The 27283-nt window shown below is 44.3% G+C and overlaps 2 protein-coding genes across 7 annotated transcripts in view; both read right to left on the bottom strand.

The window, feature by feature from the left end:
• Window positions 1-3635, bottom strand: part of slc35a2 (solute carrier family 35 member 2) — a 33019-nt gene extending 29384 nt beyond the window's left edge. For 2 of the 6 annotated variants that reach the window (XM_061787813.1, XM_061787804.1), the window contains exons 1-2: window positions 3166-3626; window positions 1175-1357 (exon numbers count right to left, since the gene is read on the bottom strand). In XM_061787813.1, coding sequence (XP_061643797.1) covers window positions 1175-1357; window positions 3166-3229 — 247 coding nt within the window. In that variant the 5' untranslated portion in view covers window positions 3230-3626. Of the gene's footprint in view, window positions 1-1174; window positions 1358-3165 lie in introns of all 6 variants that reach the window. The other 4 variants (XM_061787822.1, XM_061787829.1, XM_061787836.1 and 1 more) reach the window with 4 other exon arrangements.
• An 8025-nt stretch (window positions 3636-11660) lies between these two features.
• The window catches only part of otud5a (OTU deubiquitinase 5a), a 58070-nt gene continuing 42447 nt past the window's right edge, over window positions 11661-27283 (bottom strand). The window contains exons 8-9 of the mRNA XM_061787665.1: window positions 24802-24873; window positions 11661-16600 (exon numbers count right to left, since the gene is read on the bottom strand). Coding sequence (XP_061643649.1) covers window positions 16464-16600; window positions 24802-24873 — 209 coding nt within the window. The 3' untranslated portion in view covers window positions 11661-16463. The remainder of the gene's footprint in view (window positions 16601-24801; window positions 24874-27283) is intronic.

Genomic DNA, 27283 nt, shown 5'->3' with positions numbered 1-27283 from the left:
AGAGTGACCGTCAAGTTCTGGGTCACCTCCCTGACTAAAGCCCTTCTCCCTCGATTGCTCAGTTTAGACGGGTAGCCAGTTCTAGGAAGAGTCCTGGTGGTACGGAACTTGATAGAGGCCACTGTGCTCATTGGAACCTTCAAAGCAGCAGACATTTTTCTGTACCCTTCCCCAGATTTGTGCCTCGAGACAATCCTGTCTCGGAGTTCTACATACAATTGCTCCGACTTCATGCTTGGTTTGTGCTCTGACATGTACTGTCACCTGTGGGACTTTATATAGACAGGTGTGTGCCTTTCCAAATCATGTCCAATCAACTGAATTTACCACAGGTGGACTCCTATTAAGCTGTAGGAACCTCTCAAGGATGATCAGTGGAAACATGATGCCCCTGAGCTCAATTTTTAGCTTTGTGGCAAAGACTGTGAATATTTATGTACATGTGATTTCTTAGCTTTTTATTTTTAATAAATTAGCAAAAATTTCCCAAATTTTTTTCATGTCATTATGGCGTGTTGTGTGCAGAATTTTGAGGGAAAAAAAATCATTTATTTGATTTTGGAATAAGGCTGTAACATAACAAAATGTGAAAAGTGAAGCGCTGTGCTTATTTCCTGGATGCACTGTAGCAGTAGTTTCAAACAAACTAACAAAAAAAATAATAATATTCTTAGGACAGATTTTAGGAACATCATAATAGCGATAATCCACTACATGCGGAACATCGCGGAATAGCTGACAAGTGTGTATGCTTTGCTAACGATCATAACTAGTATTAATTACATGATTGTTTGAAGCTGAACTTCCCAAAATGTTTGTTTTCTTTATGGCTGCTGTCTTTGGACAAAGTTAAATACGTGTGTATATTTTATTTATACAAATATATCATCATGCACGTAAACGTTAATAAAGCCCAAACACAGTCTATAGTCATCTTTGGTGGCTCTGTGGTGACATCCTGGGTTTGAAAAAAAGACATTGTAGTAGTTTAAAGTTACGAAGGATGCTTTGAAACGGTCCCTCTTTCCCCATTCACCCGAGCAAGTGCTTTTATCTGATTTGCTGAATGGGTAAATAGTTTGCGCATATACCGGATTGTGATCTTTTTGGTCATGATAATTGAGATTCATGTCTAAAGACTAATCTGGGGTCCAAAGGGCCTTACAGGACTTACATCTCTTCTGCAGCAGGATGATGAGGAGACACGCCAACACCTTGAGGATCTCCGCCATGACTACAGCCGATGTGGCCAGGAAGCGCTCGCCCGGCAATGTGCGCACATACTGGATGCTGAGGATGAGGGACGCATTCTGGACCACCAGCACAGCCAGACTTAAGTACTTCAGCTGGACCTTCACTGACACAGACATTATAGCAACACTGTGTAGTAAGTACCAGATGTGAGAGTCACAAACATTACTCTTGAAAAGTTAGGGATATTCAGTATGTCTCGTGCTGAAATCCAAACAATACCCCAGAAACTGTAAATACTTTTTCTTAATTGCAGGTGTACACTTTTGTTTCTGGTGTCCTTTGACAGCTCTTTGGTCTTGGCCATAGTGGAGTTTGGAGTGTAACTGTTTGAGGTTGTGGAGAGGTGTATTTTATACTGACAACTTGAAACAGGTTGCCCTTAATACAGGTAAAACCTGTTCTCAAATTCTTGCCCAAGTCTGTTTATGACTTGAGAGTACTTTTCCACAACTTTAAAAAAAAAAAGGTGCTGCACTTTCCTTATGTGCAAATGGTGCTGAGACTTTTGACACTGTAAATGCACAGAGAAAATGTTCATGTGAGTTTTAATTGCATTTAGAGGACATATCAGCAACTGTCTTCGCCTTGCAGCTCACAGTTCAAATGGTTCACTGTCACAGTAATATCGGTTAAAAATGTGAGGTCAAGCGTCCACTCAGTGTCATCCAGCAGTGAGGTGTCTTCACCTTTGGATGCAAACTCTCTGATTTCAGACATGCAAACACCAAAGGCATGAAAAAGGTGACCAAAAAAAAGATCTGATGAGCAAAAATGTTGCTTAAGCGCAAGAGTGGCAATAGAGGATCCCCGCTCCAGAGGTGGGAAGAGTAGCCAAACATTGTCCTCAAGTACTGTTACTTGAGGACAATGTGGGAGGAAACCGTAGTACCCAGAGAAAACCCACGCGGGGACCGGGAGAACATGCAAACTCCACACAGGCGGGGCCGGGATTTGAACCCCGGTCCTCAGAACTGTGAGGCAGATGTGCTTACCAGTCATCCCACCGTGCGGCCATATTCCAAATCTTTTGGTGTTAAATATTAGTTGGCTAACTTAAGCTGTTTCAAAAGTAGGAAAAGGTGGTCCAAATTACAAAGAGCACCTTTTGTCAAAATTTAACTAAAGTACAGTACAGTAGGAGGGAGGTGGGGGATTGGCTCACTTTATATTTTATCAGTCACAGCGTTTGACGCGGGCAATATTCACATTGCCACATCCCGTGTTTTCTGCTGTGTCGTCGCTAACCTCAGAATGTTTTAGAAGTAACAAGTTCATCTTAAAATGTAAGGAGTAGAAAGTACATACATTTGTGTTAAAAAGGAGTAAAAGTAAAAAGTCACCAAAAAAAAAAATAAAATACCGAGGTACAGATGGCAGAAAAATTGACCTAAATACAGTAAGAATTTGTACTTAGTTACTTGACACCTCTGGAAATGGGTAAGCCTCAAAGGCACCTTATACCAAGTAATATTGACTTAGGCTTTCCATGTTTGCACTGAGCCCATACACAGCAGCAACTTCGCCTTCCCCTTCCGCGACACACCCACGAATGCATGCAGTCACCCAACTGCCCGACGACTTTCTCCACGTCAGCACCTACACACGCTTCACTTCAGCATAAGCATCGAGTGCTTGGCTTCACGGTGACGTCACATTTACTGCGAGAGTTGCGTCCAAGCGACTTGTACAAGTACTTATTCTGTCACTGCGACTTGTCGAAGTGACTGTTCTTATTCTTGGTAGAATTCTCGAACTAAAGTCAATCATTTTTGTGGCTCCCTTTTTTTGAGCGAGCGTGTGTTGACAGTCGGCGAACAGCGAAGGACGCTGAAACTTTTTACAAGACGTACAAACAACTACCTACAACTAAAACTGGTTCTATATGAGCACGAAATACTTTTGTTCTCTTACTTTGACCGTTTCCCCGTGTCGTCGTCTCGTCCTTGGCCACCAGGTTGGCTTTTCCATCGGCCATGCTAACGCCTGGCCGGCTAACGCCCTGCTAGCAGCGGCTCACTGGGTCAAGACAAGCAGAGGCCCGACAGACTCGGGGCTGACGGACGAGCTTTGGGTCCGACAGACAGCCTCTTAAACGGCGCTGGGGCAGCACCGAAGTGATGACTGAGGCAGCCCGCCGAGGAGCCGTGACGTTCGGACGGATAGCAGACAGACAAGTGGTTGCTGGCTTCGAGTGGAAGTGATACACCTTGGCGAAGTACCACCACTCTCTTTGAATAAACCTACAGTTATGGATGTTATGCTCGAGCCTTCCTGCTCGAATCTGATTCGACTAAATGAAGCGGAGGAGTGGCGACGCAGTGTTTTCGGGACTTCAAACATGCGGAAAATCACGTGATCACCGCAAACCAGGCCTCCGACGTCACAGCAGTGTCGCACTGGGTGGGCGTGTCTTGAGCGCATTCACAACCGACGGTGGCCCTGAAGTTCAAAACACAACAGCAAATAACTGAACGAGAAGTAAAAAACAACAGCAAATAACTCAAGACAACGGCAATTATAAAAACACAACAGAAAATAACTAAACACAACGGCAAATCAATACCACAACAATAACAAAACACAACGGCAAGTTAAAAAAAAAAAAAAAAAAAAACACCAAACAACTAAACACAAAGGCAAAAAAACAAAAAAAAAACAAATAAAACACAACGGAAAATAAAAAACAACAGCAAATAACTAAACACAACAGCAATGGTTAAGATCATCGCCTGCCACCGTGGGGGACCTTGGTTCAAGACCCCGACTGGACCATCCGCCAACATCCCCGCGACTCACGACTGTGGTGTCCTTGAGCAAGACACTGATACCCCGAAATGCTCCCCGGGGGCTTCAGCTTCCCCCTGCTCCAGTGTGTTCCACTAACATATGTATGTGTACGTGTTCACTGTGATGGGTAAAATGCAGAGAACAAATTTTGGGTGCATGCATGCATGTTCATGACAATAAAAAGGTGATTATTCTTATTCTTCTTCCTAAATAAACAACGGCTAGTAAAACAAAACAAAAAAACAGAACTGCAAATAACTAAACAACACAGCACTGAAGGTGGACAGCGGCCGATGGCAGAGGCACTGCGGCAGATGCCGGTGGCTGCGTTAGCGAGCTAGCTTTGTAAAATTAAATTCAAGACTTATTTTTAGTTAGAGGTTTAACATTTATATATTTTAACATTTAGTTTTACAATTTATGTTTAAATTTAACATTTACATTTAGGTTTATATTTAGATATATATTTAACATTTAGATTTGAGATTCAGGTGTCGTCTTATTCTTCTTTTCCTTTCGGCTTGTCCCGTTCGGGGTCGCCACAGCGTGTCATCCTTTTCCATGTAAGCCTATCCCCAGCATTCTTCTTTCTAAGAACTGCCCCCATGTCTTCCTTTATAACATCCATCAACTTTCTCTTTGATCTTCCTTGAGCTCTCTTGCCAGGAAGCTCCATCCTCATCATCCTTCTACCAATATACTCACAAATTATCCTGTGGACGTGTCCAAACCATCGAAGTCTGCTCTGTCTAACTTTGTCTCCAAGACATCGAACCTTGGCTGTCCCTCTGATGAGCTCATTTCTAATTTAATCCAACCTGGTCACTCCTAGAGAGAACATCTTCATTTCCGCCACCTCCAGCTCTGCTTCCTGTTGTCTCTTCAGTCTCTAATGCGTACATCATGGCTGGCCTCACCACTGTCTTATAAACTTTGCCCTTCATCCTAGCAGAGACTCTTCTGTTACATAACACACCTGACACCTTCCTCCACCCGTTCCAACCTGCTTGGACACGTTTCTTCACTTCCTTGCCACACTCACCATTGCTGTGGACTGTTGACCCCAAGTATTTCAAGTCCTCCACCCTTGCTATCTCTTCTCCCTGTCGCCTCACTCTTCCCCCACCACCCCTCTCATTCATGCACATATATTCTGTTTTACTTCAGCTAATCTTCATTCCTCCTTTCCAGTGCAGGCCTCCATCTTTCTAACTGTTCCCCCACCTGCTCCCTGCTTTCACTGTAGATCACAATGTCATCTGCAAACATGGTCCACGGGGATTCCAGTCTAACCTCATCTGTCAGCCTATCCATCACCACTGCAAATAGGAAGAGGCTCAGGGCTGATCCCTGATGCAGTCCCACCTCCATCTTAAACTCCTCTGTCACACCTACATTATACCTCACCTCTGTTCTGCTGCCCTCATACATGTCCTGTATTATTCTAACATACTTCTCTGCCACGCTAGACTTCCGCATGCAGTACCACAGTTCCTCTCTGGGTACTCGGTCATAGGCTTTCTCTAGATCTACAAAGACACAATGTAGCTCCTTCTGACCTTCTCTGTACTTTTCCATCAACATCCTCAAGGCAAATAATGCATCTGTGGTACTCTTTCTAGGCATGAAACCGTACTATTGCTCGCAAATACTCACTTCTGTCCTGAGTCTTGCCTCCACTACTCTTTCCCATAACTTCATTGTGTGGCTCATCAACGTTATTCCTCTATATTTCCCACAACTCTGCACATCACCCTTGTTCTTAAAAATGGGCACCAGCACACTTTTCCTCCATTCCTCAAGCATCTTCTCACCCGCTAGAATTCTGTTAAACAAGCTGGTCAAAAACTCCACAGCCACCTCTCCTAGATGCTTCCATACCTCCACAGGAATGTCATCAGGACCAACTGCTTTTTAATTTTTAATCCTCTTTAATGCCTTGCTAACTTCCCCCTTACTAATCATTGTCACTTCCTGGTCCACCACACTTGCCTCTTCTACTCTTTGTTCGCTCTCATTTTCCTCATTCATCAACTCCTCAAAGTATTTTTTCCATCTATCCAGCACATAACTGGGACCAGTCAACACATTTCCATCTGTGCCCTAACCTGCTCCACATCCTTCCCATCTCTATCCCTCTGTTTGGCCAACCTGTATCGATATTTTTCTCCTTCTTTAGTGTCCAACCTGGCATACGTGATCATATGCCTCTTGTTTGGCCTTTGCCACCTCTACCTTTGCCCTACATCGCATCTCAATGTATTACTTTCTCCTCTCCTCTGTCATCTCAGTGTCCCACTTCTTCTTAGCTGACCTCTTTCCTTGTATGATTTCCCATACTTTGCTTTGAGGTTCCGCCACAAAGTCTCCTTCTCTCCTTTCCTGCCAGAAGATACACAGAGTACTCTTCTGCCTGTCTCCACTACTTTACGGTCAGTAACTTCCTTCAGATTACATCATCTGCACAAGATGTAATCCACCTGTGTGCTTCTACCTTCGCTCTTCTGGGTCACCCTATGTTCCTGACTCCTCTGGAAAAAAGTGTTCACTACAGCCATTTGCATCCTTTTTGCAAAGTCTACCACCATCTCTCCCTCCAAGTTCCTTTCCTGGCTGCTGTACTTACCCATTACTTCTTGATCACCCCTGTTTCCTTCACCAACATGTCCATTACAATCTGCACCAATCACGACTCTGTCTCTGTCTGGGATGCTCAGAAATACTTCGTCTAGCTCCTTCCAGAATTTATCTTTCACCTCTAGGTCACATCCTACCTGTGGGGCATAGGATGTGCCCCACAGGAGTGGGGCACATCAGCCTCATTCAGCCTCATCACTCGATCTGATACTCTTTTCACCTCCAAGACATTCTTAGCCAACTCTTCTTTTAAAATAACCCCGACTCCATTTCTCTTGCCATCTACACCATGGTAAAATAATTTAAACACTGCCCCTAAACTTCTAGCCTTACTGCCTTTCCAACTGCTCTCCTGTACACACAATATATCAACCTTTCTCATCATCATCATGTCAACCAACTCCCGAGATTTTCCTGTCATAGTCCCATTCAAAGTCTCCACATTCAATTCTAGCCTCTGTGCTTTCCTCTTCTATTTCTGCCTAAGGACCCGCTTTCCACCTCTTCTTTAACCCACAGTAGCTGAATTTCCACCGGCGCCCTGCAGGTTAACGGTGCCGGGGGCGGACGTTGTTAAACCCGGGCCACGACCGATTCGGTATAGAATTCTTTAGATGAACTCTCATATTTGTTTGGCAAAGTTTTAAGCCGGATGCCCTTTCTGGCGGAACCCTTTGCATTTATCCGGGTTTGGGAACGGCCTACAGTTTGCACTGACTTGTCCCCCCCATAGGGCTGCATATATTGTTTTAAATTTGCAGAGAAGTGGCTCTTAAAAATTCACACCAGTTTCTTTTAAACACGTTTTCAAGCTAAATGACAAAAATGACAAAATGTTTCTATTTGTGGCGTAAAAAGTTTTACAAACAGCACCCCGTGTGCACTTACACATATTAATGTACAGTACTGTATACTGACCACCATCAAAAACAGCAAGACGTTTATAAACACATACAATGTCGTGGAATGAACAGCGCAGGGCGAATATGCCTCGATATGCCATGATAAGCATGCAGTGAGCCAGTGTGAGACTGCCAGCGTTGAGCCAGTGTGAGCCTGAAGTGACGTATTTCATGCCACGCTGAGCCAAGACTTTATTTTGACTGTGTTTTTTTGACTGAAGCATGTATTAAGACGTGGATGATTGCACTAACAGACATTAATGTACAGTACTGTATATTGACCACTATCCAAAAAGACAAGCTGTTTCTAAACACATATGATGTTGTGGAATGAGCAGCAGGTAAAGCTGGGGGACACCGCCTCATCCACACGCACCATCAGCACCAGGGCGACCCAAGGATGTGTCCCCTCTCCGCTGCTCCTCTCTTTCTACACGAACGACTGTACCTCAACGTACCCAGCTGTCAACCTCCTGAAGTTTACAGATGACACCACAGTCATCGGTCTCATCAAAGACGGTGACGAGTCTGCATAATGACAGGCAGTGGAGAAGCTGCAGCTTTGGTGCGGCTGACACAACCTGGAGCTGAACACACAAGACTGTAGAGATGATTGTGGACTTCAGGAAGCAACCTTCACCACCGCTGCCACCCTCACGCTGTCCAACTGGCCTGTGTTAACCGTGGAGACCTTCAAGTTCCTGGGAATTACAGTCTCTCAGGACCTGAAGTGGGAGACCAACATCAACTCCATCCTCGAAAAAGGCCCAGCAGAGGATGTACTTCCTGCAGCTTCTGAGGAAGCACGGCCTGCCACAGGAGCTGTTGAGGCAGTTCTACACAGCAGTCATCGAATCAGTCCTGTGTTCATCCATCACAGTCTGGTTTGGTGCTGTAACAAAAAAGGACAAACTCCAACTGCAACGGACAATCAGGACTCCCGGAAAAATAGTCGGTATCCCCTATGCCCACTCTTGAGGACTTGCACTAAGCCAGAACTAAGACAAGATCATGCAAAATGCTCTTTGACCCTCAAAATCTTGGTCACCACCTCTTCCAACTCCTTCCCTGAGGTAGCCGCTGTCGATCAATGCAAACTTAAACAAGCAGACATTCCAACAGCTTCTTCCCTCTTGCCATCAAATTGCTAGTGGACTCTGAATCATTTTCACAAGTGTAATTGTATCAGCATTACCACATTACACATTGAACACGAACACAAAAGACACAAATTACAAATTTTATGAAATCAAATCAAATAATGTTAAAACAAAAAATTTATATTAATCCTCAAGCAACACCTCTCAGATGAAAAGAGATTCAAATGGATATAATAAAACCAAATAGCAGCTATGTCAAACTCACAGCGCGGGGGCCACATCCGGCCCACCACATCATTTTATGTGGCCGGCAAAAGCAAGTCACTTGCGTCAACTTCCATGATTCTTGCTAAAATCTTACTAAAATTTCACATCGTAATAAATAATAACATTGAGATATTGCAAACATTTTTTTTTAACCAAACGCTTTTTACAGTAACTTCAACAATAGTTGAATAAACTATTGTCCTTGACTTCTGATTTAAAAACTAGTTATCCATCATTTTGTTGTGTATATACAGTGGGTACGGAAAGTATTCAGACCCCCTTAAATTTTCACTCTTTGTTATATTGCAGCTATTTGCTAAAATAATTTAAGTTCATTTTTTTCCTCATTAATGTACACACAGCCCCCCATATTGACAGAAAAAAAACAGAATTCTTCAAATTTTTGCAGATTTATTAAAAAAGAAAAACTGAAATATCACACAGCCATAAGTATTCAGACCCTTTGCTGTGACACTCATATATTTAACTCGTGTGCTGTCCATTTCTTCTGATCATCCTTGAGATGGTTCTACACCTTCAATGGAGTCCAGCTGTGTTTGATTATACTGATGGGACGTGATTAGGAAAGCCACACACCTGTCTATATAATACCTTATAGCTCACAGTGTCATGAACATGGTTAGGGCGACGGCGAGGAACGCAAGGCAAGAACATGGTGGACCCAATTGCAGGGAAGCAGGGAGGCAAGGCAGGAGTGCGGGAATCTCAAAATAATAATATTTAATCACAATGAAAAAACAACAGGCGACTATGACAAAAACAACTGGCGACTATGACAAAAACAACTGGCGACTATGACATGGCAAGACATGTGACAACGACAATGAACCGACGAGAACTGAAAGAAACCAGGGAACTAAATACAAACAAATTGACGAGACAACGAGGAAGACCTGGACAAGACGAGTGGCTAGAGAGAGCTGATTGGTCGACAAAGTAGATGAGAACAGGTGGACACAACAACCTAATGAGCACACGACAAACATGGAACACAGGAAAACATTGAACAAAACTAAACACAACCCAAACCAAAACACAGACCATGACAGTACCCCCCCTCTAAAGGAACGGATCCCAGACGTTCCCCAAACAACAACCAAAAAGACATCAACCCAGGGTGGGCGGAAGGGGGCCTGGAGGAGGGTACAGAGTCCACCCCTCAGGTCAGTCTGGTGGCCATCCAGGCCACCCGAAGTGAGGTGCTTGGCTGAGCGGTTCAGGAGGTCGTCCAGGACGCCAAGCACCAGGGTCTTTACAGGGCCATTCAGGCGGACGGCCACGGTGCCGAACCCAATGGTAATGCAGGGGCCAGGCAATAGGGTTGGGTGGCGGCCGCTGGACGAGCGCCGCCGGCGCGTGGTCGGGTGGCGGCCGCTGGACGAGCGCCGCGGGCGCGTGGTCGGGTGGCGGCCGCTGGACGAGCGCCGCGGGCGCGTGGTCGGGTGGCGGCCGCTGGACGAGCGCCGCCGGAACGTGGTCGGATGGCGGCCGCTAGACGAGCGCCGCCGGAGCAGGGTCGGGTGGCGGCCGCTGGACGAGCGGCGCCGGAGCAAGGACGGGTGGCGGCCGCTGGACGAGCGGCGCCGGAGCAGGGTCGGGTGGCGGCCGCTGGACGAGCGGCGCCGGAGCAGGGTCGGGTGGCGGCCGCTGGACGAGCGCCGCCGGAGCAAGGACGGGTGGCGGCCGCTGGACGAGCGCCGCCGGAGCAAGGACGGGTGGCGGCCGCTGGACGAGCGCCGCCGGAGCAAGGACGGGTGGCGGCCGCTGGACGAGCGCCGCCGGAGCAAGGACGGGTGGCGGCCGCTGGACGAGCGCCGCCGGTGCGGGAGCCTGGCGCAGCTGCCGAGGAGCCGGAACGGGAGCCTGGCGCAGCTGCCGATTAGCCGGAACGGGAGCTGCAGTCGCTTCCTCAGCCTGCCGCCATTGAGGTGTGGGAGTAGAGGGTACGGGAGTGGAAGAGTGCACAAGGTCTCGGGAAGGTGAACTAGGAAAAATGGCTGGTACTGAACATGGCTTGGGGGCAGGTTTGACTAGACGTGACTTAATTGGAGCCGTGGAACAACGTGTGGGAACAGGTGAAAAATCAAGTGATTTGTGAACAGGGGGGAAAAAACGAGGGGGCAAAATTTGACCTTTACTTGGGCGCCTCCGTTGGCCACCACGCGGCGGTCCCGGGTAGATGGCCAAACGGGTGCCCAAGAAAAGGTCAGAGGGAAAGGATTTGGACTCACTGGGGTTGGAAACGTGGAAACGTGACAAAAACTGACGAGGACGGGATAAACTAGGGAAGGAACCAGAAAAATCTAAATCTGTGTCAGAGTCATAATCCGACAGGAGGTTAACTAAATCAGGGCCATCTTCACAATCAGAAAAATCTGAATCTAAAGAAACATGTGGATGTACAATAGTAGGGCATGGTGAATAACTAGGACAAGTGGGGGGACCCGAGGAAAAGGACAGAAAAGACTGAATGATAGGGCTTACTGGAGGAGGGTAGGTATGGATGGCAGGCTGAGGACGGTGGGAGGCAGTTTGGTGGCGTCCAGGGTGACGCCATGTTCTTCCCGCTGGGTCCTGTTCTGGTCGGTTCATTCTGTCATGAACATGGTTAGGGCGACGGCGAGGAACGCAAGGCAAGAACATGGTGGACCCAATTGCAGGGAAGCAGGGAGGCAAGGCAGGAGTGCGGGAATCTCAAAATAATAATATTTAATCACAATGAAAAAACAACAGGCGACTATGACAAAAACAACTGGCGACTATGACATGGCAAGACATGTGACAACGACAATGAACCGACGAGAACTGAAAGAAACCAGGGAACTAAATACAAACAAATTGACGAGACAACGAGGAAGACCTGGACAAGACGAGTGGCTAGAGAGAGCTGATTGGTCGACAAAGTAGATGAGAACAGGTGGACACAACAACCTAATGAGCACACGACAAACATGGAACACAGGAAAACATTGAACAAAACTAAACACAACCCAAACCAAAACACAGACCATGACACACAGTGTATGTCAGAACAAATGAGAATCATGAGGTCAAAGGAAGTGGCCGAAGAGCTCAGAGACAGAACTGTGGCAAGGCACAGATTTGGCTAAAGTTACAAAAAAGATTCTGTTGCACCTCCATAATCCTTAAATGGAAGACTTTGGGACGACCAGAACCAGTGCTGGCCGTCCGGCCAAACTGAGCAATCGGGGGAGAAGAGCCTTGGTGAGAGAGGTAAAGAAGAACCCAAAGATCACTGTGACTGAGCTCCAGAGATTGGAGAAAGCTCTAGAAAGTCAACCATCACTGCAGCCCTCCACCAGTCGGGGCTTTATGGCAGAGTGGCCTGACGGAAGCCTCTCCTCAGTGCAAGACACATGAAAGCCCGTATGGAATTTACTAAAAAAAAAAAAAACACCTGAAGGACTCCAAGAATAAGATGAGACCAAGATAGAACTTTTTGGCCTTAATTCTAAGCAGTATGTGTGGAGAAAACCAGCCACTGCTCATCACCTGTCCAATACAGTCCCAACAGTGAAGCATGGTGGCGGCAGCATAATGCTGTGGGGATGTTTTTCAGCTGCAGGGACAGGACGATTGGTTGCAATCAAAGGAAAGATGAACACGGCCAAGTACAGGGATATCCTGGACGAAAACCTTCCCCAGAGTCCTCAGAACCTCAGACTGGGCCGAAGATTCACCTTCAAAAAAGACAATGAACCTAAGCACACAGCTAAAATAACAAAGGCATGGCTTCAGAACAACTCCGTGACTGTTCTTGAATGGCCCAGCCAGAGCCCTGACTTAAACCCAATTGAGCATCTCTGGAGAGACCTGAAAATGGCTGTCCACCAATGTTGACCATCTAACCTGACAGAACTGGAGAGGATCTGCAAGGAGGAATGGCAGAGGATCCCCAAATCCAGGTGTGAAAAACTTCATTCCCAAAAAGACTGTATTAGAAAAATGGCTGTATTAGCTACCAAATTCACTGGAATTCGGGTTTGTACAATAAAACAAAACAAAACTGCAATGCACTGAACCCGCAAAAAGTGAACTGCGATATAGCCATCAGTTGACTACTTTTCACAATGCGTTGTGGGACATTTATTATATTGGGGAAAACCCATTCTACACTACAAAATGGCCAAGTCACTATAGAGATAGAAGGCACTATATATTTAACTGGTATATACAGTCCCCTCCACGAGTATTGGAACGTCAAGGTCAATTCCTCTGTTTTGTTGTATACTGAAGACATTTGGGTTTCAGATCAAAATATGAATATGATCCAAAAGTTCAGAACTCCAGCTTTTATTTCATGACTTTTACATCTAGATGTGTTAAACAACAGGACAGAGCACCTTCTGTTTGAAGCCACCCACTTTTCAAGTGAGCATATTGGAACCTATATTATAAAATTAATTCAAAGTGAATAACATTTAATATTTGGTGGCATAACCCTTACTTGCAATAACTGCATCGAGCCTGAGACCATTGACTTCACCAGACTATTGCATTCTTCATTTGAAATGTTTTTCCAGGCCTTTATTTTCGGCCTCTTTCAGTTCTTGTTTGTTTCTGGGAGTTTCTCCCTTCAGTCTCCTCTTCAGGAGGTAAATGTACTCTATCCCTGGGCGCTTCAGCTGCCCCCTGCTCCAGTGTGTTCCACTAACGTGTGTGTGATTGGTATGGTCACTGTGATTGGGTTATATGCAGAGAACACATTTCGTGTGCATGCATGGGTCATCGTCTTGGTGCATGATGAAGCTTCTCCCAATGAGTTTGGATGCATGTTTCTATAAATTGCCAGACAAAATGGTTTTGGAGATAGAATTCATTTGGCTGCTATCATCATGAGTTACATAATCTAAGATTAGAGAGCCCTTTCCAGAAGCAGCCATGCAAGCCCAAGCAATGACATTACCTCCACCGTGCTTCACAGATGAGCTTGTGTGTTTTGGATCATAAGCAGATCCTTTGTTTCTCCATACTTCGGCCTTTACATCACTTTGGTAGATAGAGGTTAATCTTAGTCTCATCAGTCCATAAAACATGTTTCCAAAACCGTTGTGGATCATCCCTGTACTTTGTAAAATCCAATCTGGCCTTCTGATTCTTTTTGCTGATGAGTGGTTTGCATCTCGTGGTATGGCCTGTATATTTATTCTGTCAGTCTTCTTCCAACAATGGATTGAGATACCTTCACCCACTGCCCAGTGGAGGTTGACAGTGATGTCATTGACGGTTGTCTTTGGGTGTTTCTTCACAGCTCTTACAATGTTTCTGTCATCAACTGCTGTTGATACGCTTCGCCAACCTGTTTGATGTCTGTTGCTCAGTACTCCAGTAGTTTGTGTCTTTTCAAGACATTCCAAATTGTTGGATTGGCTTTGCCCAATGTTTGTGCAATAGCTCTGATGGATTTTCCCTCATCTCACAGCTTCAACATGGTTTGCTTTTCTCCATGTTTGCTTAACAGCAAATGCAGCTTTCACAGGTGAAACCCAAAACCAAGAACAAGCACTATCGAATGTTGAAGCAATCAATCTAAAAGGCAACACCTGAACAACTACAAACATCCATCAGTCACATTTTCCAATACTTTTGCTAACTTGAAAAGTGGGTGGGTTCAAAGAAAAGGTGCTCTGTCCTGAGTTGTTTAACACATCTAGATGATCTAGATGCTATCAAATAAAAGCTGGAATTCTGAACTTTTGTCTCACATTCATCTTTTGATCTGTAAAGTGTCGTCAGTATACAACAAAAAAAGGAATTAACACTAGGCAGGCACTACAGTCCCTTCCAAAAGTGCCTTGTTAGACAGTGATTCCCAACACATCCAGACTCAGACAAGAGAAGCAGAAGGCCTTGAACAAGTTGTGCCATTCAAGTGGCAAACTTGATGTCATCATGCAGCTTTCAACAATCAGCAGCTCATTCTGTCTGAAACATTTTTCCTTTTTATTCCAAGAAAAAAAAGTTATTTTCATCCCAAGGGGTAAAATAAAAACAAACTTATATTATTATAATTAATAACAATAATCAATCATAGAGGATAAGTGTGACAATTCTGTTTTTGTCTCTCATTTGTCATTTTGTCTCAATGGCGATATTTGGTCATGACCAAACATGCAGCGGATGATGATGATGATGATGATGGAGGCAAGAGGAAGACAGACATTTTAAAAAATAGATTTTCAAGCTATCAAAGGATCTTAAACAGGCTGGTCGCCTTAGGGGATGCTGTAGGAGGGTAGCCGTTCAGGCATTAGTGTGTCGCAGGAGGCGCCGTTGTCTTTTATTTCAAAAAAGAACTGCTACAGTTCAGCCGTATAAGTGACAACATTTTTACATTGCAGTTAGGAGAGCTATGCTTGCTCACTGAAGTAGAGCGTAACAATTATCTTGTGTGTTGAAAACATTTCGACCTGGTATAAAGTTCCCTTTGTCCCAGCTAACTGGTATCAGATAACACGGCACTAGGAAACCTTGTTTTCACAAAGAGTATTTAAGATTAGCATAGCAGGCAGTTAGCAATTCTCCTTGTAAATGACAACATCATGACCTTGCTAGCTTTTGTGTTTTGGCAACGGTGGACAAAATAAACTTGTCATTGGGTCAACAGCCAATCAGAAAACTGCAACGGCAGAGAGGCGTTAGCTGTGAGCTCCTTCGATATACACAACTCCCAAAAACGTTTGGGATATTGGGCTTTTAGGTGAAATTTCAGGATGACCCTCAAACACACTAGGACTTTTTTCTATTTCCAAGGACGTCCACTTGTATGGCTTTCTGGGAATCGTCCAGTCTCGCTGTTGCAACCTGCTGATGACACACTGTGACCCTACAAACTCAGTGGCCACTTCTTGGTTGAAGCCTAGCAATGGCGACGTACTGCTGATCAATTGTTAGGTGTTGTCTCGGTTTTACGATGTCAAACTGTTAACAGCATGATGAGGAACATGTTTTAAAAGATAATTTCCAAAGAAATGAGGAAATGTGTTGCAGCTGAACAAGTGCATTTAAAGATTGAGAGGTCAAATGAAGTTGAGCCAAAAAGGTTATAGTGAATTTTAGGTTCATCCCGAAATTTTACCTGAAACCCAAACATTCCAAACTGTTTGTGCAAAACAGAATAAATTAAGAGTCAAAAATCAAAGCGAGGTCATGTGACAACTTTGTTTCCTGTGACCAGGAGATGGCTCGTGGTAGTAGCGTGTCATTGATCTTACGTGATAAGGCGGAACATGCTAGCTGAAGAAGTGCATGTTTTGTTCCCATGGATTAGCTCTATCATGTGACTCGACGTGTACTTAGCGTACAGCTTGCTGCCTCGCTCAAATTGCCGCTCGGAAGAAGAGACAAGAGGGAGGGAAGGATGAATGACACTTTTGAGAGAAACAATAACTGCATTTCTTCCTTCTGGCTTTGTCTTCAGTGGTTGACAGAGAGGGGAGAAGGGGTTCATAGGTCATGTGTGCATGTGCGTCCATCAGCTGCTGTCAGGCGACGCTTCCCGCTCTCGATGCTGCATGGCGCCGCTCTGATGTTTGATGCTGTCCAAATATTCCTGCTGGGACACGGCCAGGACCGACGCCAGGATTTCGTCGTCTTCCCAGTCGCTCAGACCTGCAAAAAACAAAACCAAAACCCACACGTTTAGATGACATATAAGTAGTCATAGCAGTAATATGGATTGCCTTTTGCGCATTCATCAGATATCCAGCTTAAGCTAAATAGACTAGTACACTCTTTGTCCTCACTAGTAAGATACTTCAGCACACTGGTAGAATGATTTTCTTAATTATCAGAATCAGAATCCTCTTTTACTACGAGTGCTAATTTTGGCCGACGAGAACACAGACCTAATTAACTACTTCTTTGCACTAGTAACACTAATAGAAGGTAGGTGTCATGCACTAGTAGTCCTTTTATTTCATGTACAACCCCAATTCCAATGAAGTTGGGACGTTGTGTTAAACAAAAACTGAATACGAGTTGAAAATCATGTTCAACCTATATTTAATTGAATACACCACAAAGATAAGATATTTAATGTTTAAACTGATAAACCTTATTGTTTTTAGCAAATAATCATCAACTTGGAATTTTATGGCTGCAACACATTCCCAAAAAGCTGGGACAGGGTCATGTTTACCACTGTGTTACATCACGTTTTCTTTTAACAACATTCAATAATCGTTTGGGAACTGAGGACACTAATTGTTGAAGCTTTGTAGGTGGAATTATTTACCATTTTTGCTTGATGTACAGCTTCGGCTGTTCAACAGTCCGGGGTCTCCGTTGTCGTATTTTACGCTTCATGATGCACCACACATTTTCAATTGGAGACAGTGGCAGACCATTCTAGTACCCGCACTCTTTTACTACGAAGCCACGCTGTTGTAACACGTGCAGTATGTGGTTTGGCATTGTCTTACTGAAATAAGCAGGGGCGTCCATGAAAAATACATGGCAGCATATGTTTCTCCAAAACATGTATGTACCTTTCAGCATTGTTCCTTCACAGATGTGTAAGTTACCCATGCGATTGGCACGAACACAGCCCCATACCGTCACAGATGCTGGCTTTTGAACTTTGCGTCCATAACAGTCCGGATGGTTCTTTTCCTCTTTGGCCCGGAGGACACAACGTCCAGAATTTCCAAAAACAATTTGAAATGTGGACTCGTCGGACCATGGCGTTTCTGGGTGTTGTTGATAAATGGCTTTTGCTTTGCATAGTAGAGTTTCAAGTTGCACTTACGGATGTAGCGCCAAACTGTATTCACTGAGATTGGTTTTCTGAAGTGTTCCTGAGCCCACGTGGTGATAACCTTTACACATTGATGTCGGTTTTTGATGCAGTGCCGTCTGAGGGATCGAAGGTCACGGGCATTCAATGTTGGTTTTCGACCTTGCCGCTTACATGCAGTGATTTCTCCAAATTCTCGGAACCTTTTGATGATATCAACCGTAGATGATGAAATCCCTAAATTCCTTGTAATTGTACGTTGAGGAACATTGTCCTTAAACTGTTCGCCTATTTTCTCACACACAAAGAGGTGAACCTCGCCCCATCTTTGCTTGTGAATGACTGAGCAATTCAGGGAAACTCCTTTTATACCCAATCATGGGACCCACCTGTTCCCAATTAGCCTGTTCACCTGTGGGATATTCCAAACAGGTGTTTAATGAGCATTCCTCAACTTTCTCAGTCTTTTTCCCCACCTGTCCCAGCTTTTTCGGAACGTGTTGAAGCCATACAATTCAAAAGTTAACGATTATTTGCTAAAAACAATAAAGTTGATCAGTTTGAACATTAAATATCTTTTCTTTGTTGTGTATTCAATTAAATATAGGTTGAACATGATTTGCAAATCATTGTATTCTGTTTTTATTTATGTTTAACACAACGTCCCAACTCTGGGGTTGAGGTCACTGAGGTGGTTAAAAAGCTCCTCGGTGGCAAGGCCCCAGGGGTGAATGAGATTCGCCCGGAGTTCCTCAAGGCTCTGGATGTTGTGGGGCTGTCCTGGTTGACACGCCTCTGCAACATTGCATGGACATCGGGGACAGTGCCTCTGGATTGGCAGACTGGGGTGGTGGTCGCCCTTTTTAAGAAGGGGGACCGGAGGGTGTGTTCCAACTACAGGGGGATCACACTCCTCAGCCTCCCTGCTAAGGTCTATTCAGGGGTTCTGGAGAGGAGGGTCCGTCGGGAAGTTGAATCTCGGATCCAGGACGAGCAGTGTGGTTTTCGTCCTGGCCGTGGAACAGTGGACCAGCTCTACACCCTCGGCAGGGTCCTCGAGGGTGCATGGGAGTTCTCCCAATCAGTCTACATGTGTTTTGTGGACTTGGCGAAGACGTTCGACCGTGTCCCTCGGGGAGTCCTGTGGGGGGTGCTTCGGGAGTATGGGGTACCGAACCCCCTGATACGGGCTGTTCGGTCCCTGTACGACCGGAGTCAGAGTTTGGTCCGCATATCCGGCAGTAAGTCGGACTCGTTCCCGGTGAGGGTTGGACTCCGCCAAGGCTGCCCTTTGTCACCAATTCTGTTCATAACCTTTATGGACAGAATTTCAAGGCGTAGAGGGGGTCCAGTTTGGTGGCGTCAATATTGCATCTCTGCTTTTTGCAGATGATGTGCTTCTGTTGGTTTCATCAAGCCGTGATCTCCAACTCTCACTGGAGCAGTTCGCAGCCGAGTGTGAAGCTGCTGGGATGAGAATCAGCACCTACAACTCTGAGACCATGGTCCTGAGTCGGAAAAGGGTGTGGTGCCCGCTCCAGGTCGGGGATGAGATCCTGCTCCAAGTGGAGGAGTTCAAGTATCTTGGGGTCTAGTTCACGAGTGAGGGAAGAATGGAACGGGAGATCGACAAGCGGATTGGTGCAGCGTCTGCAGTGATGCAGATTTTGTATCGGTCCGTTGTGGTAAAGAAGGAGCTAAGCCGAAAGCCGAAGCTCTTGATTTACCGGTCAATCTACGTTCCTACCCTCACCCTATGGTCAAGAGCTGTGGGTCATGACCGAAAGAACAAGATCCCGGATACTAGCGGCCGAAATGAGTTTCCTCCGCTCTCCCTTGGAGATATGGTGAGAAGCTCGGTCATCCGGGAGGAGCTCAGAGTAGAGCCGCTGCTCCTCCAGATTGAGAGGAGCCAGATGACGTGGCTGGGGCATCTGATTCAGATGCCTCCCTGACGCCTCCCTGGTGAGGTGTTCCGGGCACGTCCCACCGGGAGGAGACCCCGGGGACGACCCAGGACACGTTGGACAGACTACGTCTTTCGGCTGGCCTGGGAACGCCTCGGGATCCCCCCGGAAGAGCTGGATGAAGTGGCTGGGGAGTGGGAAGTCTGGGCATCCCTGCTAAAGCTACTGCCCCCGCAACCCGACCTCGGATAAGCGGTAGAAAATGGATGGATGGATGTACAACCTCCCAACTTCATTGGAATTGGGGTTGTACTCGTACACTCTTGTACAACTTTGACATACTGGTATTTCCTTTGTTCAACCAGGTAAGGCAACTGAGAACAGTTTCTCATTTGCAATACCGACCTGGAATTGAGGGTTTAGTGTTATGCCCGAGGACACTTCGACAGCGGACAGTCAGAGCCAAGATTCGAACAGCCGACCCTTCAGTCAGCGGGCGACCCGCTCTACCAACTGATCCACAGCCGTCCCCCATAAAGGTAGGACAACTAACTACATGTTACTAATGAGGCGAAACTGTTGACAACGGCTTGCTCCTAGTACTAGGGTTGTCCCAATCATTACTGGGTGAAAAAGATCAGATTTCTTAATTTTCAGAGGTCACAAAGCGACAAAATATTTCTGAGGGACAAAGATATTGCCAAATATAACAGCAATAGCTTGAAAAAAAGTAAGATTACATTTTAAGGCCATATTGCCCAGCCCTACATAGTAGACACACTTCATCTTTCTTACCAAATGCAATGTAACGTTTCAAATTCGTGTGGTGGAGTGAAAAAAATAAAATAAAATCCACATCCACACGCGTGCCAGAATTCCACAAAAATGCTTGGCTTTTTTTTCTCCCCAAGCCTGGTTGTACAGCATCTATTCTTTTTGTAAATGTCCCAAAAAAGGAGCGCACACATTACCTCACCTTACACGGTGAGTTCATTGACAACACAACTTGACAACACACAATAAAAATATTTTGTTTATTTGGTTTGGTTTTACCTTAGTATTTGTCACCAACTAATACAGATTTACCGACTGAGGTAACCGCCACAAGCTTGTTTTTTTCCTCCCAGCATGTATTACATTTTGTTATCCCTGTGAATAGTCTCATTTATCAAAGTCATGTCCTTTTCAGGGCATTGCATCGATCAATCCAGTTGCGATCGATTCACATTTTGATAATGCATGTGGCCGTAAGATTGTTGGTGGGTGGGTTGCCAAATACAACTTTTATCCCCCAATATATGAATGCTCTTTAAATGTGTTAAGTCGGGTGTTTTCCTGGAAGTCCCTAACCAAAACTGCCACTCTTGAACAAAAATGAACTCCCATTCAAAAACTGTTCACAGACGCCGGAACGACCATGTTCACAATAAGGTTCATCAGGTAGAAATACACTATGTTCAATTCACCCAAAATATGAACAAGTTAACGAACTTTCATTCAACTCTTTCAGGTACAACACTGACTAGGAGTACTGTTTTAAATTTATAGTGGTTAACATCTAGTGCTTCACTGGTAGTAAAAGTAGTGTGCAGATGTCAAACTAGCACACAGATTTGCCTCACTCGTAACATGCAGTTATCCTGCCCAAGTATTTTTAGTATGTATGTATCTTTAATAGGCGGCACGGTGGCCGAATGGTTAGAGCGTCAGCCTCACAGTTCTGAGGACCCGGGTTCAATCCCCGTCCCCGCCTGTGTGGAGTTTGCATGTTCTCCCCGTGCCTGCGTGGGTTTTCTCCGGGCACTCCGGTTTCCTCCCACATCCCAAAAATATGCATTAATTGGAGACTCTAAATTGCCCGTAGGCATGACTGTGAGTGCGAATGGTTGTTTGTCTCTATGTGCCCTGCGATTGGCTGGCAACCAGTTCAGAGTGTACCCCGCCTCCTGCCCGATGACAGCTGGGATAGGCTCCAGTACGCCCGCGACCCTGGTGAGGAGAAGCGGCTCAGAAAATGGATGAATGGATGGTATCTTTAATATGCCAAAGTTGGCCTACTATGACAGTCATTCTACTAGTACGCTGATTTGTCTTTCTAGTGAGGAGACAGAGCGTACATGGACCTTAAAGTGGATAACAAGGATATGGAATAAAGGCTCAAACAGCCTTCCATACTATAGGGTAGGGCGATAAATCTATTTTAGTGATTCAGACAATTATTTATTGCTCAGGAAGATGTTTTGTTTTTTAATCAATTATTTTTAGCGGCTTCTGTAGTTTTAAGTGCATCCTTGCTGACGCCCATTGCTTACACAAACAACATGGCTACGAATTGAGCGCAAAGGCACAGTCAGTGTTGCCAGCAAGTTTTCCGACCCTGCAGCGAGTATCTTTCAAAAAAGGGACCTGAATTTCCGGCGCTAAGAAATAGGTGTGTCCAGATCCCATCTTTGAGATTGAAAATTGATCCGATGTCAGCAAAGAAATTAGTACCGGATCCGATCTGACTGGACCTAAAGACGCTACGATTTTACCACTCTTATACAAGCAGTCCATTGTATGCTCTGCTCCAGCACTTCTATTCAGCAGCGCCCGGACTGGATGCATATCCCACGTGATCACAACAAGTTGCTAAATTGCTAACATAGGAGGAAGAAGAGTGAATGTAGCTTGCTTAAAGTTGTTTATTGACACTCCAGTTGAAGTTCATTGTATAAGAATTACACCTATTGAACGCTCAAATACGTAACTGTGATTTTATAAAGGGAAAAAAACCTATTCAAACCTGGCCCGTGTGAAAAAGTAGAGTAAAAAGTAGTAAAAAGTCAAGCTATTATACACACATGAAGAAAACGTGTTACAAGTGAAGCTTCCCAGGAGTGGCCAGCCTACAAAAATGACCCCAAGAGCACAGCGACGACTCATTCAGGTCACAAAGGAACAACTTCTTAAGGCCTCCCTTGCCTCAGTTAGTCAGTGATCATGACTCAATGGTAAGGAAGAGACATCCATGGCAGAGTTCCAAGGCAAAAACCACTGCTGACCAAAAATAACTGAAAGGCTTGTCTTACAACCTCAATTACAATGAAGTTGGAATGTTGTGCTAAACATAAATAAAAACAGGATACAATGATTTGCAAATCATGTTCAACCTATATTTAATTGAATACACTACAAAGACAAGATATTTAATGTTCAAACTGACGAACTTTATTGTTTTTAGCAAATAATCATTAACTTAGAATTTTATGGCTGGAACACCTTCCAAAAAGCTGGGACAGGGTCATGTTTACCACTGTGTTACATCACCTTTTCTTTTAACAACATTCAATAATCGTTTGGGAACTGAGGACACTAATTGTTGAAGCTTTGTAGGTGGAATTCTTTCCCATTCTTGCTTGATGTACAGCTTCAGCTGTTCAACAGTCCGGGGTCTCTGTTGTCATATTTTACGCTTCATGATGCGTCACACATTTTCAATGGCAGACAGGTCTGGACTGCAGGCAGGCCAGTCTAGTACCCACACTCCCTTTACTATGAAGCCACGCTATTGTAACACGTGCAGAACGTGGTTTGACATTGTCTTGCTTAAATAAGCAGGGGCGTCCATGAAAAAGACGTTGCTTGGGTAGCAGCATATGTTTCTCCAAAACCTGTATGTACCTTTCAGCATTAATGGTCCCTTCACAGATGTGTAATTTACCCATGCCATTGGCACTAACACAGCCCCATACCATCACAGATGCTGGCTTTTGAACTTTGCGTCCATAACAGTCCGAATGGTTCTTTTCCTCTTTGGCCCGGAGGACACGACGTCCAGAATTTCCAAAAACAATTTGAAATGTGGACTCGTTGGACCACAGAACACTTTTCCATTTTGCATCAGTCCATCTTAGAGGAGCTTGGGCCCAGAGAAGCCGGCGGCATTTCTGGGTGTTGTTCATAAATGGCTTTTGCTTTGCATAGTAGAGTTTTAAGTTGCACTTATGGATGTACCGCCGAACTGTATTTACTGACATTGGTTTTCTGAAGTGTTCCTGAGCCCATGTGGTGATATCCTTGACACATTGATGTCGGTTTTTGATGCAGTGCCGCCTGAGGGATCGAAGGTCACAGGCATTCAATATTGGTTTTCGGCCTTGCCGGTTACATGCAGTGATTTCTCCAGATTCTCTAAACCTTTTGATGATATGATGGACCGTAGATGATGAAATCCCTACATTTCTTGCAATTGTACGTTGAGAAACATTGTCCTTAAACTGTTCGACTATTTTCTCACGCACCTGTTCACAAAGAGGTAAACCTCACCCCATCTTTGCTTGTGAATGACTGAGCAATTCAGGGAAGCTCTGTTTATACCCAATCATGGCACCCACCTGTTCCCAGTTAGCCTGTTCACCTGTGGGATGTTCCAAACAGGTGTTTGATGAGCATTCCTCAACTTTCTCAGTCTTTTTTTCCACCTCTCCCAGCTTTTTTGGAACATGTTGCAGCTATAAAATTCTAACTTAATGATTATTTGCTAAAAACAATAAAGTTGATCAGTTTGAACATTAAATATCTTGTCTTCGTAGTGTATTCAATGAAATATACGTTGAACATGATTTGCAAATCATTGTATTCTGTTTTTATTTATGTTTAACACAACATCCCAACTTCATTGGAATTGGGGTTGTATTTTGTCACTTTGTGATACTTAAAATGTCAGAAAATTAATAAAACTGATATTTTTCACCTGATCTCGATCAGCTAAAAATCATATGATCGACCCCGACTTTCGATCACGTGATCAGATCGGGACAGCCCTAGAAATTTGCTAATAGGTTGACAAAAAAAAACGGACAATTGCATTTTAAGGCCATATGGCCCAGCCCTACATAGATGGTAAATGGATGGCACCTATATAGCGTTTTATCTACACCCTCACAGTGCCCAAAGCGCTTTACAAAGCTTCACATTCACCCTCTCACAGTCATACACCAATGGGCAACAGCTGCCATGCAAGGCGCTGCCAGGCCCACTGGGAGCAAATTATGGCTCAGTGTCTTGCCCAAGAACACTTCGACATGTGGACAGTCGTAGCCAGGATTCGAAACAATGATCATTCGGTCACTGGACGACCTGCTACCTACTGAGCCACAGCCGCCCTAGTGGACACACTTTCTTACCAAATGCTGTAGGTGACATCTCCTGCATAATGGCTCTGTACTCTAAATGATGACGGCTCGGATTACTGGGACCTGTGCACACACAAAAACACATGATAAAAACAGACATTAAAAAAACACACACACACACACACATTGCAAAATTCCTGAATGTTTTAAAAGTAGGAAACTTTCCATAGAAATGAATGGAAATTTATGACACTATATTAGAATGAACCAGAAATTTGCCAAATTGAAGGTTGGTTTTTAACTCACTGACTGCCAGGTATTTTCAGCGCAGTTGCCCATATGGCAGCTGTTATAGAGCATTTCGACAGCTCCTTCAAGACTCACACAATATTTTTGTCTCTGATAATAGAAGCACATAACCAAAAGAAAAAGTGCACTCTCTTCTTTCAATAGAAAAAAAAAGTTTGTTTTCTAGCTTTTTCTATTGTTTAGTATTAAGCAGGAGAACATGGGTTGATTTCATCCAAAACAGGTTTCTGACCAAAAACCGGAAAAAATTAGATTGTTGTTAAAAAAAGAAACATCAAGCTGAACAGTGACTTTGACGCTAATATTTTTTAGTTCACCTCAAACTATGATGATACACAAACAAGATGCCAAAATAATTTTAGATATACAGTGTAAGCTCGATATAACGGGGGGTCGCCAGATAATAGACAATTGTCTGTTACATTTGAAGAACTTTTTTGAGCCCATATGCACCCATATTACCGTACATTACAAAATTACTCTTTTGTAGTTTTTTTTTTTTTTCGTGGCCTAAAACATCAAGTACAGTACAAAGTTATTGTAAATAAGTATTTTGAAAAAGCTTCAACATGTTTGAAAGTTTCATATTTAATCCAAACTTAGCATGTCGGTGTGCTTGGTCATTGTGACATTGTATACATATAGTACTAATCATAGACAAGTCGCTTTCATGAGCCACGAGGAATTAGTGTACTTTCTAGTTCAAAATGCGTTGCTATAGGCAAACGGCTAGACAAATAAACTGTTACTGTACCAAAAATAGTATTTTCCAGACGCCAGAAACTTGTGTTTTGTATTTCTCAGAGTTAACACTGTAGCCATGCCGCGCTCTCTCTATGTGCAGCGCTTTATGCACAATAGACAATAGATATAACTATCATCTACCATAGTCGCACATCAATGTCCCACATTCAACATGGCCGTCATGTAGGCACGGGAGGCACGTCTTTTGGAATTGGATCTAGTCATATTGTCTATCTGTGACCCGGAAATACGTCAGTCCCATTCTCTGCCTGCACTGCGCCACAACGCCAGAAAACAATGACCAATTCTGGAACTAACAGACTTTTGTCAATGGCAGTAAGTGACAAATGGCAACTACTACTGGACACTTTGTTCGGTCCTGACGGTCTGTTTTATCCGATATCCGGTATATCGGGGTCTGTTTTAGCGAGGTTCCACTGTACAACTAAGAAACGCACTGTGAGTGATACTGACTCACCGCATGGCTAGAGTTGTACATTCCTGCTCATCATTATTGGAACCCCTTAATTTTTTTGCATAACCTGTATAATATCTTCAGAAATAAATTGAAATGTACTGAACTTATATCATCAGGATCTTTGAATTGGATTTTAATTTAACAGAGAAAATGTTTTTTTTAAAAAAAATTTTAACTTGGATATTGTAATTTCAAAGAAAAAAAAAAACCCGGCATGTGCGGCAAAATTGGCACCCCTCAATATTTGGTTGCACACCCTTTGGCAGCGATAACAGCCTCCAAACGTTTCTTGTATCATCTATTTTTTTTTGCACTTCTCACATGGTATTTTCTCACACTCTTCCTTTGCAATTCATTCTAGCTCTTGAACATTTGCATGGTTCTTTTCCCCAATGTCAGATTTTAGCGCCCCCAAAGATTTGCAATTGGATTGAGATCATTTTTCACAGTCATGTTTTTTTCCTATAAAACCATTCCTGTGTGCTTTTGGGTGTGTGCTTTGTGTCGGTCTTGCTGAAGGACCCATGATCTTTGCCTCAAACCAAGTTTTCTTACACTGGATAAGGCATTTCGCTCTATAATCGCTTGATATTTTTTTTATTTCATGATACCTGTGATACAGTTAAGGTCTCCAGTACCAGATGTAGGAAAGCAGGCCCACAGCGTTAGCATGACCTGCCTTTTTAAAGTCATGCCACAGCATCTCAATAGTATTCAGGTGAGGACTTGGACTAAGCCACTCCAAAGTCTTCATTTTGTTTTTCTTCAGCCATTCGGAGGTGGACTTGCTGGTGGTTTTTTGATCATTGTTTTGCTGCAGAAGCTAAGTTCCTTTCACCTTGAGGTCACGAATAGATGGCTGGACATTCTCCTTCAGGAATCTTTGGTAGACAGTCCAATTCATGGTTTCCATTCATCACAGCAAGTGATGATGTTCTTTTTCGGAAATGCGGTGTTACTTTCACGCCAGATGTAATGGGAGACACACCTTCCAAAAAGTTC

Source organism: Phyllopteryx taeniolatus, chromosome 1 (assembly GCF_024500385.1).
Source record: "Phyllopteryx taeniolatus isolate TA_2022b chromosome 1, UOR_Ptae_1.2, whole genome shotgun sequence".
In the NCBI taxonomy this organism is placed as follows: domain Eukaryota; kingdom Metazoa; phylum Chordata; class Actinopteri; order Syngnathiformes; family Syngnathidae; genus Phyllopteryx; species Phyllopteryx taeniolatus.
The sequence above is the reverse complement of the archived record's forward strand: the minus strand, read 5'-3'. Positions and strand labels throughout refer to the sequence as shown.